Source organism: Delphinapterus leucas, chromosome 13, assembly GCF_059928025.1.
Source record: "Delphinapterus leucas isolate spDelLeu-1000000601 "Yukka" chromosome 13, BTC_Dleu_Yukka2, whole genome shotgun sequence".
In the NCBI taxonomy this organism is placed as follows: domain Eukaryota; kingdom Metazoa; phylum Chordata; class Mammalia; order Artiodactyla; family Monodontidae; genus Delphinapterus; species Delphinapterus leucas.
Window position 1 is genome coordinate 26,860,775 of NC_143141.1, and position 18,790 is coordinate 26,879,564.

Consider the following 18,790-nt stretch of genomic DNA (forward strand, 5'->3'; position numbering starts at 1 on the left):
GGACTGATGAAAGTATGTCTCAACACACTTGTTTCTATTTAAATGTGAAACTTGAGATTTTTGCAGGTTCTGTGGAAGGTTACCTTTGCTTATCATTTAGTAGCGAAAATGTTTTCTTAACTCTTAGAAGAAAGGGAAGTTCCTAAATGAACTAAACATCTTGTAATAGCAGGCCCATCCCCAAGGAACAGACTGTGCCTCTGGATGCAGTGGCTAAAACCTATCCCAGACAAAAAATAAGTTGTCTCCTTCTTACCATGCTAACCAAGCTCTTGACCTTTTTTGTACATTCCTGGTTGTGAGATTGAGAAAAGGGAAGAGGAAAGACTAGACTTACTAATTTTCTGACCTTGAAATTTAGTACTCGGCTTATCCATAAGACACCCCTCCCCACATCAAACACATTTTTCATTATTATAGGAGAAATATTAGTTATTTTTAGAGGTTCAAATGACAGATACCTAATTTTAGGTCCATTCAAAATATCATTGCTAGAATTGTTTCGACCTTTTTTGAGTAGAGTTAATGAAAACTTAACGAATGTGGCTAAATAATATGGGTTAACACTCATTTTGTATAAAGGTATGGGTAAGCTAGTAATCAAAAATTGGACTTTCTTTTTTTTTTTGATGGTTATATTTCAGTAAACTTAAAATCTGTTGCAAAAGTGTTAAGTTTGTGAAGGTGTCTAATGGCTAAGTTTGAAAGCTATTTTAAACTTTATAAATGAGTGGAAGAACTCGAATAATATTTGGGAGAGCCAGAGTCTGGCTTTGAAGCTGCATAGCCAGAAACAGTGTCCAAACCATGCTTTGAGCCTTTTTTAGCAAATACCACAGTGCTGTTGAGGTAGTTTTGGACACTGTAGCCTGCATTGTTTTTGCTGACCACTAGATGTCAGTGAGCCTTACCTCCTCCCCAAAGCTAGATGCATCTGCCTTGACCAGAATAAAGGATTTTACCTAGCACCTCCTTCCTTTCGTGTCTCTTCCTAATCAAAAGCTTAAATGGGTGACTCTCATTGGCAGATCCTAGGTCACATAGCTCTCTTCTGGCTGCAAGAGGGGCTAGGAAAAAGTTTCTGGATTTTACTTGGGGTTCAGAGTTCATAGCAAATTGTTGAACAATCCTGGATGGTCCAAAAGCTTGGACAGGCTGCTGTTCTGTGAACTTTTTGCTCCTGTTCTGTGAAAAGATGAGGAGTTTTCACTATAATGTAAGTATACTTACATTATAGTGAAATGTGAGTATACTGTTTAGCTCAGCTGACATTTTTTTGTAGCAGATTTGCTAACTGAAGGAAGTAGATTATTGATTCAGATTCTGGCCAAACTCTTTGTCTTGTGGCTGACCAGCATTTTGAATATCACTTCCTTAGAGGAACCTACCTGTTTTAGGGGAGACTTTTAGCAGGTTTATCTCATTTAATCCTTACAGCAATCTGTTGAAGGGGTGACAGTTGAGAGGTATGTTAGGAATTTTTCAGTGTTTTTTAGACTATGTCACAAAAGCTCAGACTTCGAATACATAGTGAGGTGGGTCTCCTTCACTGGCTTGCATTTGTAAAAGTTCTGTGTACTCAAGAGTGCTAGGAGACTCTAAAATAAAATGACTGCAATTTAAAAATCATCCCAATGAGGTAAAAAAATATATATATATATCCAAATAGATCCTACTTAAGGAATTTTCTGCAGTTAGCTCAGATATAAGTATGAAAGCTGGGAGTGATCATGGACTGATACAAGTGAAGAGGAGAGAGTCTCAAGTTCAGGGCAAAAAGAGTAAATGCAGAAGGGATAGACCCATTCTTAGAGACTAAAGGCATTATGCTTCTAATCATAAAGTAAAACTGGCCTTTTTTTAAAAAAATAAATTTATTTATTTATTCTTGGCTGCATTGGGTCTTCGTTGCTGCATGCGAGCTTTAGTTGTGGTGAGCAGGGGCTACTCTTCGTTGCAGTGTGTGGGCTTCTAATTGCAGTGGCTTCTCTTGTGGCGGAGCGCGGGCTCTAGGCGTGTGGGTTTCAGTAGTTATGGCACATGGGCTCAGTAGTTGTGGCGCACGGGCTTAGTTGCTCTGCGGCATGTGGGATCTTCCCGTACCAGGGCTCAAACCCGTGTCCCCTGCATTGGCCGCTGCACCACCAGGGAAGTCCCTCACTCTATTTTTTATGCTGCCAATCCTCTTCTTTTGCATTTTTCATCCAAGTCCTAAAACTGGCCTTTGATTTGCTTCTATTATAAAAAATTATGTGAAGTTATGTTGGAACTAATTTGGAAGCCCAAGATCGTGAGATTGTTCTGAAAATCCTTTTCTAAAAAGGTTCAGATTCATACTGTGGAGCTAGAATTGTTAAACCACTGTCAGTCAGTGCATACCCTTTTTGTCCCATGCCATGCTGGGCCTTTGACATAGGTTACTAAAGCAAGATCCTGTCATGGAGTTTATGGACCAGTGCGAAAAACAGACATATACATAAATTGATAGTTCTAAAGGGCTATTTTGTGTAGTAAAAGTTATGCAGAAGTTATGGTTTAGTTTACTGCAGGGCAGTCAGAGGTGGCTCCCTGGAGAAGACAAGGCTTGGACTGACTCAAAAGATGGGTAGGGGCTTCCCTTGTGGCGCAGTGGTTGAGAGTCTGCCTGCCGATGCAGGGGACACGGGTTCGTGCCCTGGTCTGGGAAGATCCCACATGCCGCGGAGCGGCTGGGCCCGTGAGCCATGGCTGCAGACCCTGCGCGTCCGTTGCTCTGCAACGGGAGAGGCCACAACAGTGAGAGGCCCGCGTACCGCAAAAAAGAAAAAAAAAAAAAGGGTAGTTACCAAATAACCAGAATTGTTGCATGGTTTGCATAGGGAGGTATAAGCAGTCCAGTATTAGTGAAGGGTATATTTCAGTTGGACGGGTAGGTAGGGGTTAAATCACATGAAAGCACTTGGATTTTTACCTGTAGGTGATGACTCTGAAGGATTTTAAGTAAGCAAATAAATGGACAAGTTTTCGTTTCAGATGGCTCTGACAGCAGTGTGGAAAACTGAGGGTAAGAGGAAGATACTAAAGCTTTAATTAATTAAGTTAGGTATTAAGCCCCAGTTTGGTGGTGTGGCCCGGCATAAGTGACCCCATTTGGGGCCTGTGGTTTTCTTTTTAATAATAGGAGTCGGAGCTTCCCTGATGGCACAGTGGTTGAGAGTCCGCCTGCTGATGCAGGGGACACGGGTTCGTGCCCTGGTCTGGGAGGATCCCACATGCCGCGGAGTGGCTGGGCCCGTGAGCCATGGCCACTGGGCCTGTGCGTCCGGAGCCTGTGCTCTGCAACGGGAGAGGCCACAACTGTGAGAGGCCGCGTACTGCAAAAAAAAGGAGTCAGGCTTTCCTGGTGGCGCAGTGGTTGAGAGTCCGCCTGCCGATGCGGGGGACATGGGTTTGTGCCCTGGTCTGGGAGGATCCCGCGTTCCGCGGAGCGGCTGGGCCCGTGAGCCATGGCCGCTGGGCCTGCGCGTCCAGAGCCTGTGCTCCGCAGCGGGAGAGGCCACGGCAGTGAGAGGCCCGTGTACCGCCAAAAAAAATAATAATAAAAATAAAAGGAGTCATTCAACTAATACTAGAATGAATGAGCATACTTTTAGCTGATCACTTTAAACAACAACTGTAGGTCCATCTGATATCAGGTGGCCTTGGCCTGCAGCAGCTTGAAGCAAGATTTCGGTTCCCTGGCCAGAGATTGAAGTCAGGCCATGGCAGTGAGAGTGCTGAATCCTAGCCACTAGACCACCAGAGACAGTGGCCAGTGACAAGGCCCTGGCCTGTCGGTTTTTAGAAATGAATTTCCACAAGGAGATGGAAAGTAGTGAAACAAATGAAGTGTTTATTAGGAGGAAAAATAGTATGTGTGAATAGACACACACAGGCGGACTCAGAGTCATGCCCTCGTGGTAGTTTGAATCACTTAATATGGGACATTTCTTCCGGGTTTCCTCTGGCCAATCATCTAGCATTGCCTGGCTCTGAGTCCATATTTGGTTTATCTCAGGGTCCTCCCTGTGTGCGTGCATCTCTTAGCCAAGGTGGCTTCTAGTGAAGAGGCCTATGGGTAGGTTGACATCATCTACTATGTGTAGTCGGGAAGGTCTCCTTGACGTCAAGAATGAGAAATATGTGGTCTCTTTGTCTCTTATGTGGTCAGGGCTCAGCTCCTCTCTGCCCCTGCCATTACTGTTATCTTAAAGTGTCCACTGGAGGCAAAGTCCAGCTATTTACCCTGTTCCTTTTGTTACTTCTATCTGGAAGTGTAAACAGAAGGCTGTCTGTAAATGTCTCCTGTCTCACGTCCAACTGTTACCCGACATCTGGGTTTGCCTCTTGGTGGGTGTCAAGCCAAATGACACAACCAAGTCAGAGGAGGAGAAGGGAGGATTTATTGCAGCAAGTAATAACACTGGTGATCTTTCCCAAAGCAGTATCTCCCCAAGAGCAAAACTGGAGAAGTTTTAAGCTAAGGGTACATGCATATTCATGAAGGGGCTTAAGCAGAGGAGAATTCAGTCTAGAATTGGGGCACAGGTTGACAGAGTCAAAGTTTTAGTTGAAGTCACAAGGGTCAGGAAAGATCAACATAATTTCTTAGCTTCCAGTTGACCTGGTGGCTGAGCTCTCAAGGCGGGTGGGGATGGTGTTTGAATTCTGCAAAACAACTCAAGAGTGTGTGCCAGGCTAATCTTTACCGTTGAAACAGAACTGGGAGTCTTTATAAGTGATTTATTATCTTTGCGATTGTTACTACTCTTGCTGGGTTACAGTCGTTTGTTCCTGCATTCTTTTATTTCCTTAAGATCATTAATTACTGAGACCTATTCAAGGGCAAGTGCTGTGGCCAGGCTTAGATCACAAAATGACTTAGGCCAGAAATGGCTCATGTCAAGAAAGCCATGCCTGATTCTTTTTCTCCGGGGACCTCCTACCCTATCTGCTTGCACAACCCATCCAAGTGCAACACCGAACATGTTGATTGTATAAGCCAGAATGCAATACGAAAAAGCTGGTACATCCTTCAGTGTATACCAGACCACATGCTGCAAATATCCTACTAGAGAAAGGGCTTGGCTGAATTTTGGCTTTGATATCTTTCTGAAGCATTCCAGCAGTGGGGCAGATTTGCTGATAATCATACTGAAACCGCAGAAATGTGTCTCGGGGCTCCAAGGAGCTCTGGTTCTTTATGGCTCAGCACAGAAAGAATGCAGCAAGAGGCAAAGTGATAGATAAGTGATTTATTAGAATAGGATGCTTGTGAGGTTACAAGCAGCCGGCAAGAAGGGTGCTGCCCCGAGAGCTTAGTGGGCTACAGTTCTGTGATCAAAGGAGAAGTGGGGAAGGGGAGAAGACCACCACCTTCCTCATTCTTCAGTAGATGTCAAGCTTCCGTCATCAGTTCCTCCTCCATGTCAGGCGGGGGAGTTTTCTTGTCCCTACATGGTCAAACTGGGACTGCCGTGGCACAATGGAAATGAGCAAAAAGGCAGTAACAGGGCTTCCCTGGTGGCGCAGTGGTTGAGAGTCCGCCTGCCGATGCAGGGGACACAGGTTCGTGCCCCTGTCCGGGAAGATCCCACATGCCGGGGAGCAGCTGGGCCTGTGAGCCATGGCCACTGAGCCTGCGCATCCGGAGCCTGTACTCCACAACGGGAGAGGCCACAACAGTGAGAGGCCCGCGTACCGCAAAAAAAAAAAAAAGGCAGTAACATATACTAAAATGTGATAAATCATCTCAGGTTTCAGTATAATGTCACCTTTTCCTTATATTAGTGTTTTCAGTGCATGAAGAGAGGTATGTCTTAGGCATCATCAACTTCCTGAACTTACTGGGTAGGATGTGGGTCTCATTACACCATTGTTTTATTGTTTGGGGGCATGTCTCATGCTTCTGTTGCATGGTTTTGTTGCTAGGCAAGCCTGCTTGGTTTTGCGATTAAGCAAACCTACTTTCTTGGGTGATCGTTAACTTACAGGGGTCTTCTATACTTTTTTCTTTACTTATGATTCCTCAGTGGAATTAACTGTTTAATCACCTACTTTGTTCCTTTACTCAGTCCCTATCAATACCGGTCCCTGATGGTGTCAGTTTCCACTGCATTGTGAAGAATCCAAGGTCTGTGTTTCCAGCAGCATCTCTGCTGGGCCGTGTCCTGCAGGCACCTTAGACTCAGACGAATCCAAAACTGAGTTAGTCGACCCCCTTCACCCCAAACCTAGTTCTCCTCTACTCATTTCATTGTCCAAGCCGGAACCCTGAGGGTCCTCCCTGCTGCCTTCATCCCCTCATCCGCCAATCGGGTCACTCCAGTCCATTCACCTCCCAGGTGTCTCAGTCCAGTCCTCCCATCCCTGCTGCTGCTGCTGCTCTAGTTCGGGCCTCAAGTCTCACTTGGACCATTGCAATAGCCTTGGGACTTCTGTCCTCGTCTCCAATTTCAGCCTCCTTCTGTCCCCGCTCCTTGCAGGAGCGAGTGATCTTTCTAAAACACGAATCTGAAAACGACTCCCCTGCTTAAAATCCTCTCCTGGTTCCCTCCTGGAGGGAGAAACCCAAGCTCCTCAGTTTAGCAGCAAGTTTTCGGGGGGGGGGAGTTGGAATGGAGGCGTTCCACCTAGGGCCCCAGGGTCCTTGGGACGAGGGAAAGTCCTGCAGGACCGAGCACCTAGCACCGGCTTCTAGGCAGAGGAGGAAGGACCCGCTGGGGGAGAGCCTTGGGAGGCAGGGGAAGCCGGACCAGAGCCAGGGCAGAAGGCAGGGCCCTGGGCGTGGGGGGGCGGCGTGGGCGGGGCGTGCGGGGGCGGCTCGCGGCCTCCGGACAGCAGGGGGCGGCCTAGCCCGTGGCGGCGGCGGCCCTGGACCCAGGCTCCGCGTCTTTTGGGCGACAAGGCGACCTCAGACGGCGGGCCGCGTCGGCCGGGCATGGCGGCGTGGAGTCCGGCCGCGGCAGTGTCTCTGCTCCGCGGAGCCCGTCGGGTGAGCGCGGGCGGGGGCCGGGCTGCTCTCCCCTGGGCGGGAGCTGCGCTGGGACCGCGGGGCCGGCCGCGGCCGCGGAACTGGTCCACCGAGGGAGGCGCGCTGGGCCCAGGGCCTGCCCTTCATTTCTCTTATTCACTCACTCGTTGGTTCGTTCATTTAGTGGGCCCGGCTACGGGCACTGGGAGAAGTGTCAGGCCCGGCGCGTGCTGGGGGAGCTCCCGAACGGAGTGGGGGTTGAGGCCGAGGGGAATAGATAGTCATAATACAGCGGGCACGGAAAAAGCAATGTTGATTTACTGAGCCGAAGACATGGGACTCGTAGCCCGGAGTCGCGGCGTGCGTGCCGGGGACTGTTGGCTGGGTCAGGGCTCCGGAAAGTCCGCCTGGCTTCTGTGACCTTGACCCTCCCCAAATCCCATACTCCCGGGGTAGGAGGCCAGCAGAGGGCACTCACCACGCGCCCTGCTAATTTTCTCTCCGCCGTTTCTGATTCATTCTTTCCTCACTTCATCCACTTCTTTCGCTTTCCTCTCACATTCCTCCTTCTCTTGGACCTGCCTCCCCCAAGCATGAAGAGCACTTCTGCTGGTGACTTTCAGAGTGGACAGTCGGCTTTCCGGGGATTTTGTCAGTAGATTACTGGTTTAAAGGCCGCTGCCTGCAGATTAGCTGAGATGAGGAAAAGGCTTCTCCCAAGGAGTCAGCAGTGCTAACCACCCTCACTCCTTAGTGATTGCCGCTTCTGCATGCCACCTGGCTACCCTCTGCCTTTGCCCCCCCAGGGCACTGTCTTCAGAGGAGGTCCCATTCTCCCCTGCCCCCCCCCAGTCTTACCCAGGCCCACAACTTAAGATTCTGTCCCTCTATACATCACTCAGACAGCCTCCCTCCCGATCTTTCTCCTGACCTGCATTTCAGTTGCCTGCTAGAATCAGGACTTCTTTGCAGGTGCTCAGTACATATGCCTTGAATCGTGTGGTTCTTCCCCTGCTCATTCATTCATTCACTCATTCATCCATAACCCAAGTCCTCCTGAGGGCCTGCCCTGGGTCAGCTCTAGAAGACTGCAGTAACAAGACAGACCCAGTCTTGGCCTCTAAGACCCGTTGGTGAAAGAGTCAATGCACAGGGCATTTTAAAGGAGGCGCTCTGAGGTTCTATAACCCAGGACCCTGCTCTGGGCCGTCAGAAAAGGCCTGAGGATGGGCAGGACTGAGGAGGTGAAGGGATGTTACCTTCAGCACCAGCACTTGATGAACAGCGCTCCACCTGCCTTCCTTCTCCAGTTAGGGATGCCTGGTACTACTCCCTTTGTAATGATACCGTTATCTGGGAATCTTTCCTGACTTACTTCAAAAGGCACTGTTACTTTGGCACCAAGAAGCCTGTCTAACAAAGTCCAAAATCTTTGGCCTGACATTGAAGGCCTGCCATGCTCTATTTTCAGTCTCCCCTTTCAGCATGTGCTCAGCCCAGCCAAGGGGCTGCTGACATGGTTTTGTGCTCTTTCATCCATAAGGTTGAGACATATTCCCATCAGGAGCACTGGGTCCTTAGGGTAGCCATTGGGGGAGGGGGGAGTGTTACTGTCAGTAGTAAATAATCTAAAAATGTTCTGACTTCAGGTCCTTTAATAGAATTCTGTTTCTTCTCCCAGTAAGAATTGCAAAGGGTAGCTGGCTTATTGAGCAGTAGGTCACAGGGTTACATCCCACTGGAGAGAATGTAGAATGTTAATCAGGCTTAAAGGGTGGGTGGCATTTGGCCCCATCAGTACATGGTCAGTGGCCTGCTGGCCTAAGCAGGGCATGCCTGAGCCAGGCTGCTGCCCGGCCTCTCCTGACTCTGCATCTTATTAAGGGATCCAACCTTGGCATATTACTTAGTGCTTCAGGCGCCTCACTTATTAAACCGTCATCATGTTAGTGTCTCACTATCATGAGGAGTTAAACACTTGTTGAATTAAGTTGGGGCCCTTGTTATCTCTAGAGTCAAAGTGAGTTATTTACAACTCCACTCCCCCCTCAAAAAAAGTTTATTCTGCATCCTGGAGAGCTTAAATGGACATCAGACACCATGCAGTCCCCCTGATTTAGCTCAGGGCCCTGCCTTGCAGGGGAGGGCAAGGGGGGCCTGCACAGTGACTCTCCTCTGTTCTGTGGCAGCTTCCTCTTCTCCACTGTGCCCAGCGTATGTTTGCCTCGCAGACTGAGGGGGAGCTCAAAGTGACCCAAATTCTCAAAGAAAAATTTCCTCAAGCTACAGCTATCAAAGTCACTGACATTTCAGGTAAGGTTTTCTCTCATCTTTCCCACAGAGTTTGGTAAGATTTTACCTGCTGGAGGGATAGAGGCTTGAATGGAACTCGCCATCAGTGGCTTCTCAATACATGTGGCTTTTAGACACATAGACCTTGGCCTCTCCCGCTGGAAGGGTGGAGGTGGGGATGCAGAAACATTGGCGGGGAACTGCGAGGACTTGTGGTTGCCAGCTTGGCGCAGCTCAGGTTAGGTCTCTCTCAGTCACCCTGGGGCTCTGGTCCACAGCCTTTAATTTGACTTTGAGATGAGCCAGACTTTAATTTCCCCACATTCTTCTGACACCCTAGAATGCCAGAGCTAGAACAGACTCCAGGAAGACGAGCCCAGAGAGGTCTAAGAACCTGCCTAGCCCTTCACAGGGCATAGGTGGCAGAGCCAGAACCCAGGGCAGACTCTGTCCTGAGCCCAGTGACCAGCCCCAGACAGGCCCTGCCTTTCTCAGATGGCCGCTGGCACCTCAAAGTTCAGGCTGACTGTGAGTTAGGAGCAGGCTGGGATGTCAGCTTCTGCCCACACCAGACGGGGAAGATGAGGCCTTTATCTAGACACACATGTGGAAGAGCTGGCCAGGGGTGGCATCTCCCACACCCAGACCCAGTCTTTATCACTCTGCATTGCTCGAGGGCTCACTGGCTTCTCTGGGAACATAACATTTACAAGGATAGGGAGAAAGTTTAGAAAGTAGTTTTACTCTGGACACTATAGGAAATTAACCAATCTAAAGATCTGTTGGAATGGTAGGTTGGGTGAGCCCTCTGCAGGGGTCCCAGGGCAATGCTGAGGTCTTTTTTTTTTTTAATTAATTTATTTTATTTTTGGCCGTGTTGGGTCTTCATTGCTGTGCGCGGGCTTTCTTTAGTTGCGGCGAGCGCAGGCTACTCTTCGTTGCTGTGGGCGGGCTTCTCATTGTGGTGGCTTCTCCTGTTGCGGAGCATGGGCTCTAGGCGCGTGGGCTTCAGTAGTTGTGGCTTGTGGGCTCTAGAGCGCAGGCTCAATAGTTGTGGAGCACAGGCTTAGTTGCTCTGCGGCATGTGGGACCTTCCCAGACCAGGGCTCGAACCCGTGTCCCCTGCATTGGCAGGCGGATTCTTAACCACTGTGCCACCAGGGAAGTCCCAGTGCTGAGGTCTTGATGTCACCAGTCTTGTACCTGCCTCAGCCCCAGTTAAGGGAGAGCTGGAACTTGACCTCCAGTCTCACTCTGCCCAGCTCTGGGTAGAGTGCAGAAAGGGGATCAAGGCTAGGAACCTTGGTTTAGCCAAAGCTTAGGCTCCTAGAACCCATGAAAAAAGCTTAACAAAGCCTATTGAGTTCTTTCTTGCCGCTTTGTGTCATGCTGGAGCAGCACGTTTTATTATCGTCAGTCATTAGCACTAGCTTTCCAGCCATGTGGAGACAAAGCTCGGGTTGGGGGTGGATGGGTCCACACAAGCTCTGCCTTGAGAGCATCCCCAGACAGCCACCCCCTCCCTGCCGCAGCCCAGGGGGAAACCCTTAATGCTGCTTGTAGAGCAGGGGTGCTGGAGAGCCCAGCTCCGTGACCAGCATGTTTTCACTGTTTATTGTAATGCTGTGTCCCTGTCTCTCACGCTTCCTTGTTCCTTTTATTTTGGATAGTATTGCACGTGGTTTTTGAATCACATTTTAGTGTGTTTTTGCATTTTAAAAAATACCAATTGCTAGTCCTTTGGGAGGTGGAGCACTGAAATTCAGCCCCTCCCACCTTCTTCCACAGCATTTGCTGGCTTAATAAAAGGAAATAGTAGGAAAACCTACATTTCCTAGGCTTTACATGTTTTGTGCCTTATCTTTCCTACCCCAAAAGCAAAATTCTGGGCAGTGCAAGTGCCTTACAAAAGGAAGAGCATGTTTTGGATTGAGGCAGCCTGCCAGGAGGAGGACATGGTCAGATTGTAAGCCATGATCTTCTAACAATCTTAGCAACTTTCTACAGAATGATAACATTCAGACCTTCTTTGGATTGTGTGGTACTTACTTCAAGGACATAAGGAACTGTGGCTGCTGTAACTTAATAATTGAAACACTTTCAAATCACATTTATTTCAGGAGGCTGTGGGGCAATGTATGAAATTCAAATTGAATCAGAAGAATTTAAGGAGAAGAGAACTGTCCAGCAGCACCAGATGGTAAATCAGGTCAGTAGAGGCCTTGCCACGGGTCTCCGCATCTGAAAGGGCCTGCAAGTGGGGATGTATTGTACCACCAGTCCTAGGAAAGAATAATGCAATACCACAATCATGTGAACAGGACTCAGGATCTGAGAAAAACATAAACAAACTATCTGGGATTGGACTGTGGGCAGATATGAATTTTATTCAAAATTGAAAACAAGCCACCCAATAGCTATTTTGCATTTCCCTGTATAGTGCTACCGATGTTTACTGTGTACTGTTATTGTTGCATATTGAATAGTATTTGTAAACACAGGAGTACTAAAATATATATGTTTTTGTAGATTTGAACATTTTTTTAAGCCTCTTTTAGGACTACTAAAGTAGTCCTAAATTGGGTAAATTGAAGGATGGCTTGATTGAGAATTGCTCCAGCTGCCCTGGACCCAGTGACAGCAGCAGGGGTCCGGAACATCAGATTAAACCAGACTAAGGCCCAACGTATTCATTTTCTATGCTTATTTTACTTGGAATTTATTCCAGCCTTGACCCTTGGGCCTATGTCTATAAACTCACCCCATTCAGCCAGTGTGTTTGACATCATTCTGGAAAGTTGCACTTTGTGAACTAGTTTAACTTTTGTAAAGCACAGCTCTGGTCATGAAAGTCGAGTCCAGGTGTTCCAGACTGCTCTTCCAGGCCTTTCCCCACCCTTCTTGGCCTAGAGTCTCCCTCTGGGCCCTGCCCATTGGTCTCTCCATGCACCTGGACCTTTGTCCAGATCAGACCTCCTGCCTGGGCTGCCCCTCCCTCACTCCACTGCCAGGCTCAAATGCTGTCTTCCCACCTGCCCGGCAGGGAATGAATGCCCTCCACCGTCTGACTCCAGGCTTTTCTGCCTTGTGTCCTGGATACTTAGGTCCCTGCCTCCATCCCTTGGCCCTGCGAGCCCTTTGTGGTCCGGTTTCTTGTTGGATCCATATTTGGATTCCTCGTGGAGTCCACCTTCACTTGGATGTGGGCACATACAGCCCTAAGGCGTGCTGGTGGTCTGACTGGGCAGTCTGGGGTGGAACAGCAACCGCTTCTGTCCTCCAGAAGCGCTTCTAGCCCCATGTGATCCCAGGGATTGGAGCCAAGGTAGAAGACAAGGCAGGGAAGACCCAACTGGCCCAGATCATCCCCAACTGGTAGGACTTTGTTATCAAAACTACTCAGGCTGCCTAGTGCAACTGGGCTCCGGGGGGTGCTGTTAAGTACAGCACATCCCCTGGCCTGAAGCCATGGTTACAGGGATGCAGGTTCTGGAGTTGGACTGCCCACATTTCAAATCTGGGCTCTGCTACTTTCTGCTGTGTGACCTTGAGCAAGTTACTTAACCTCCCTGTGCCTCAGTTTCCTAATCTGTAACAGGGAGAGTAATAGGATTTGCCTCAAAGGGCTCTTTTGAGGATTAGTGGTAAAGTCATGTAAAGCACTGAGAACAGTGTCTGACACATGCTAAGTCCTTCATAAATGTCAGCCGCTGTCACCATCATCATCACTGTTACCTATAAATGCTGTGAGGGACCTGCCACAAGTTCGGGGGCAGCAGTTTTCCTCTGCTTGGGAGAATGTCACCTACATCATCTTGGGCTCAAGGTTTCCTTTGGGCCCCTACTGAACATGTACCTTCCCTGGCCCCGTCCTTGCTGGAGAACCTTGCTCATTTGTCTGTCATTGCCCTGGAAGCAGACTATGCGGGCCAGGCCCAGGTCTGTTTTCTTTTTCTTTTCTTCTTTTTTTTTTTTTTTTTTGTAATTTTTATTTTATATGGGAGCATAGTTTATTAACAATGTTGTATTAGTTTTAGGTGTACAGCAGAGTGATTCACTTATACAACCCAGGTCTGTTTTCTTCACTGCTGTGTCCCCAACACCTAACAAAGGACCTGGTACATAAAACAGCTCAATCAGTATTTGTTGAGAGTTTATAGAGAGTAAGGAGAGCTGGCCTGGGTTTTCTAATTGATTTACAGAGAAATTAAATGTTTAATGCCTGGAAGGCTTTCCACTTCAGAGCATTCACCTCCTGGCGTTGCTGTACTTTTAACCTGGAGCAGCTACTGCCTGGGTTACCACAGCAGCCGCTTTGCTGGGCCAAGCACTGCTTGTCGTGGGGTGGGTGACGCAGGAGGCAGTGGCAGAGGGCGTCACTGCCATATGCTTTGGGCCGGGCCCCAGTGATGGCAGGATGATGAGGATTCCTTCCCCATCCATCCTGCCCCTACCCTGGGGAGCAGCCACACAGAGGAGAGCAAGCGCCGTGTTCCCTTCTGTGTCGGGTGAGCTGGTCCATCCCAGCTCCGCACGTTACAGTGTGACTAGAGCTTCAGATTCCTCGTTGGTGAAGATCACGTGAGGTGCTGGCCACACGTGCCCGCCTTGTGCTGGCATGGGAAAGGCGTTTGGTAAATAGCAGTTGCCCTCTCCCTTTCTCTGCCCTCTTTCCTGTCTGTTGTCCATCATCCTCCCCAAAGGGTGCCTCTGCCCTTGTTCCCCCACTCAGAACCCTTTGGTGGGCACCCTGGTTGCCCATGGAGCCCGGTCCCACCCTCATCTGGGATTTCTGATCCTCTTTGTGGTCGGCCTCAGTCTCCCCTCCATGGGCCTGACTCAAAGCCAGGCTTTTCCTGGTGAATTGCAGCAGGTTCCCAGCCTTTCCTCACCTGCTCTCCTGGGCCCAGTGCCCTGTGCCTCTGTGCCTGTTGCACCTCCAGCTGTCCCGCTCCTGGGCTACCTCCTCCACAAACGGCCAGTGCAGTAGCAAATGCTTCTTCCTAACAGTACCTGCAGCAGCGCTGAGCTGACCTGTGGTCTGGCAGCATCCATCACAGTCTGTGCTGAATCCGTTTCTTGTGGGCTTGAGTTACTTTCCTTACCTTTTTTATCATTTTCCCATGCCTTTTTCATTTGTGTCCACAGCACCCAGCATAATGCCATGGGCATAGTGGGTGCTGAAAAATGTTTACCTACTGTACATCTTATAAACTGTGGGACTTTGGCCAAGTCATTTCCCTACTAGGGCCTCAGTTTCCTGACCTATTTAAAGTGACCCAAGTGATCTCTAAGGCCCTCTGTAGCTGTAAGATCCTGTGACCTGTGTTGGGGAGCCCTCTGAGGGCTGCAAGAGAGTGGGGAGAAGGCCCTGGAAGGGGAAGTGCACAGGGCTTAGGGATCAAAGCCTGGATGGTTTCTCTGTCCAGGGTCTTTCATGTGAAGCTGTGACTGGGCCCTCATCTAGCCACAGAGGCTTTAAGAATTGTGGCCGAGACACAGGGACAGCCTCTAGGGAACATTCCATGCCTGCAGAAAGCAGAGAGCATGTGGCTCAGGGCTCTGTGTTTCCCTCTCGCAGCAGTGACATGAGGCTTTTTCCAGGGGCATTTCTGCTTATCTGCAGAGCTGAGGGGCTTATTTGTGAATATGGAGATGGTGGGGCAGCTCATTGGCTCCCAACACAACCACAGCTCCTGGCATCAGGGGTGGCCAGGATGTCAGGATTCCCTGGGTTCAGGTTCTATCTCACTTGCTGTTACTCACGTGCTGACTTTGGACAAGGGATAAACTCTATTTCTTTTTTTTATCAAAGATGGAGATAGGACTAGATTATCTCTGAGGATCCTTCTGACTCAATAAACTTGACCGCATGTGTTAGTATTCTCTTTGTTGTAAGTGGCAGAGACAAAGTTAAAACGAGCATTAGCAAACAAAGGTAATTAATTGGCCCATGTAATGAAATTATCTAGATTCAGGGTCTTAAGTTCATCTGCTTGTTCTTTCATATTCTCTTTTTCTGAGCTTCCAGTTTCTGTATGTTGGCCTCATTTTCTCCTACTGGAGATGGGCTTTCTCTTCTTGGTGGGGAACGGGACTCCAAGTTGCCTCCAAGTGACAGTATTCCAGTATGCAGGCATACCTCAGAGATATTGCAGGCTTGGTTCCAGGCCATGATGATAAATCAAGCACATGAATTTTTTTGGTTTACCAGTGTATATAAAAGTTATGCTTACACTATATTGTACCTATCAAGTGTGCAGTAGCATTATGTCTAAAAAAAAAAAAACTATATATCTCAATTTTAAAATACTTTGCTAAAAAATTCTAATCACCATCTGATAATACAGGGATGCCACAAACCTTTAGTCTGTGAAAAACACAATCTCCGCAAAATATAGTAAAGCAAAGTGCAATAAGACAAGGTGTATCTGTGGTGACCAAGAGAGGAGGCTCTACACTGAAAAATCCCAGGGAAGACTCTGATTGGCCCAGTTCGAGGCATGTGCCTCCCCTGGACCAGTCAGGCTGGTCCAGGGGCACATAGCTACCTCAGTGCAGGTCGACTGGTAGTCCCACCAGCAGTACACAATTAAAGCGGAAAGGGAGAAGGGAGATTGCTGGAGAGACTGGAAAAAAATGTCTACCCCACTGTGATGTCTTGGGCCTAGTATAAAAGGACTTAGACTGTCATGCCTCATTCAGGTCCTGTAGTGTGTCTCCTGGTGCTGCAGGAGCTAAATACCTATTTGATTGTGGTTGCCCATTTACACTTGGGCCCTGACATCATTTGTAACTTAAACAAATCTCGTAATTTACAACTTTATTTTCTGATTTAGAGTAAAATCGGGGAATTGGTGCTGATTAGTGTGGTTTTATCTTTTTATTTAAAAGAAATTTTTTTACATGAAGCTATATATTGTCTTTTATTCAAGTAATTTTTTTAAATTTTGGCCGTGCTACTCAGCTTGTGGAATCTCAGTCCCCCCAACCAGGGATTGAACCCAGGCCTCCGCAGTGAAAGCGTGGAATCCTAACCACTAGACCACCAGGGAACTCCCAGTGTGGTTTTAAAGAACAGCTGTTCTTTGCTCAAAATAGCAAAACACAAAAAACAGCCCGAAAGTTCTTCATTAGGGGACAGGCTAAAAGGTTATGATACATATAATGGATGCTATGCTGATACAAAAAAGAATGAGGGCATGCTTTGTGCCTGATATGGAAAGATCCCCAGTGTTAGGGGAAAAGAGAGTGCAGAACAATGTGTTTGAAATACTATCATTTGTGTTTTAAAAAGGTATTGGGATGGAATATACATTAATATTAGTTTGAATATGCATTTTTAAATCCTTGCAAAGATGCACGTGAAAATACCAACAGTTCTCTATTTGGTTTGGAGGTGGAAACTGGGGGACAGGTGTGGGAGGGAGACTTTACTGCATGCCTTTTATGCCTTTTGATTTTTGAGCCAGCTTAAATGCTGATTCCAAAAATAAAAAGGAAACATTGTTAAAGAAAGTGTGTGCAAAGTTTCCTACAGAGATAGAGCTATATAAAAATACTCCCATAGAGACTTATTGTAATCAGTGTCAAATACAAAACAGTGATGATGCTCTTCTGCTTCCCTAGGCACTAAAAGAAGAAATCAAAGGTATGCACGGATTGCGGATATTTACCTCTGTCCCCAAACACTGACCACGCCCTGGCTGCGTAGATGTTGCTGCTGAAACCTTGGATGTATCTTATTGCCACCATTCTTTCCTAGGCATACGACAAAAAATTTATCTATTTTGTTCATGGACATTTCCATATTGTAATTATAGAAGAATATGATATCTATTTAGATGTTAATTAAAGGCAACAGACAACTAAAAAGTTTTTCATTACAAAAATATTTATTTGATCCTGCTCTGTGCTAGGCAACATTCTTCTTTTTTTTTTTTTTTAATATTTGTTTGTGCTGGGTCTTAGTTGCACCTTAGTTGTAGCTCACCTGCTCCTTAGTTGCACCATGTGGGTGCCTTAGTTGCAGCTTGAGGGCTCCTTAGTTGTGGCTTGCGAACTCTTAGTTGTGGTATGCATGTGGGATCTAGTTCCCCAACCAGGGATTGAACCCGGGCCCCCTGCATTGGGAGCGAGAAGTCTTATCCACTGCGCCACCAGGGAAGTCCTGGCAACATTCTTAATATGGGGATAATGTAATTAATAAGAAGCAGACCAAGAAAGACTATATGAAATTTTTGAACAGTCATGAGTAATGCTTTTAGTTCCTTTACTTCAGAAGCATGTCCTTTTGTTCAAAGTGGTCTTGTCTTTGAACAGTTCTGTCCTGATGCTAGAGGCAGAATGGGGTGCCAGCTTCCTTGTCTTGTCAAGAAACTTTGTTTCTCCTCCTCTGTGAAACTGCTCAGGTCCCTTAATTTTACCAAAAAGAAAAGGAAAGACCCTTCGGTTTTGCTCTTCCCTTAGTTCACCACTCTGTTTCCCTTTCCTTCCAAACTTCTTACAAGAATGATCTTGGACCCTCAAGTTTCTTACTTCCTGGAGTGAGCTCTGAGGAGTGTGGGCTGCCTGGATCAGGGTCTTCTTCACGTTTGAAGATCCCCCACCCTTTGCACCTTGGTGGGAGGTTGAGCCCACCTCCAGTGTCAGCAGCTAAGAAGGCTTGCTTTCCTAGCTCCTTGGCAAACAAGGCACAGGCAGATGATCTAGACTCAGCCAGATGGATCTGCCTTGAACTTTGCATCGGGAGCAAGTCACGCTGAGAAGCGGGGCAGTGGCGTGTCCATTTTGGCAGCTGTGGCAGCAATGTCCAGTGTTCTGGGAGGTGTCGGTGTTATAGGCCGCTGTCTCTGGAGTCCATGGTGGTAGTCACTGTGTCTGCGATATGATCTGGGCTCTGGCCAGTTTTCCTCTTCCGGCCCATTTTCAGAAGCTGCTTCATCAGTGTTCCCAGAAATTCTATGATTATCCCCATATCCTTTCACTAAATTCTTTTCTGCTCACATCGGCCTGGTCGGTATCTGTTGCTTACAACCGAGAGCTCTGATGGGTTCACCCGCCCCTCACAGTGTGGCTCCTGCCCTCCTGCTCCCATCTCTCCACTGGACAGCTTTATGAGAAATCACATCCACTGCCTCTCTCAGTCCTCCACATGACCTGTCACCATAGCGATTGCAGGTTGACCATCCACTCCTTCCTCAAACTCCTCCTTTGTGTTTCATGGAACTGACCACCAGAGAAATCACTGGTCACTATCAGCTCTTAAGATCCCTCTTGCCTCCCTAAGAAATAAAAGTATGTAGGTAAAACAACCTTAAGCCCCAGAGCTTTGGAGCAGCACAAATTTTAAATATTCTGTTCACATACAGTGCCCTCATTTTTTGGTTTAAAATTATTCTCTAACCCCACAGTCTGGGGGAGGGATTGGTGTCCTGCCAAGGCAGAACTGCCTTTTGCATGGAATAGATTCACTAAGTTGTATCAGATTTGAAAAGACAGGATAAA

General features: G+C 47.8%; 1 protein-coding gene across 1 annotated transcript; it reads left to right on the forward strand.

The window, feature by feature from the left end:
• The first annotated feature begins 6,881 nt into the window (after positions 1-6,881).
• On the forward strand, positions 6,882-17,182 carry BOLA3 (bolA family member 3). Its single transcript, XM_022563070.3, has 4 exons — positions 6,882-7,012; positions 9,181-9,304; positions 11,404-11,492; positions 16,913-17,182. Exons 1-4 carry the CDS (start codon positions 6,959-6,961, stop codon positions 16,976-16,978), a joined length of 333 nt encoding a protein of 110 aa, XP_022418778.1. The 5' UTR covers positions 6,882-6,958; the 3' UTR covers positions 16,979-17,182.
• Positions 17,183-18,790: the final 1,608 nt, after the last annotated feature.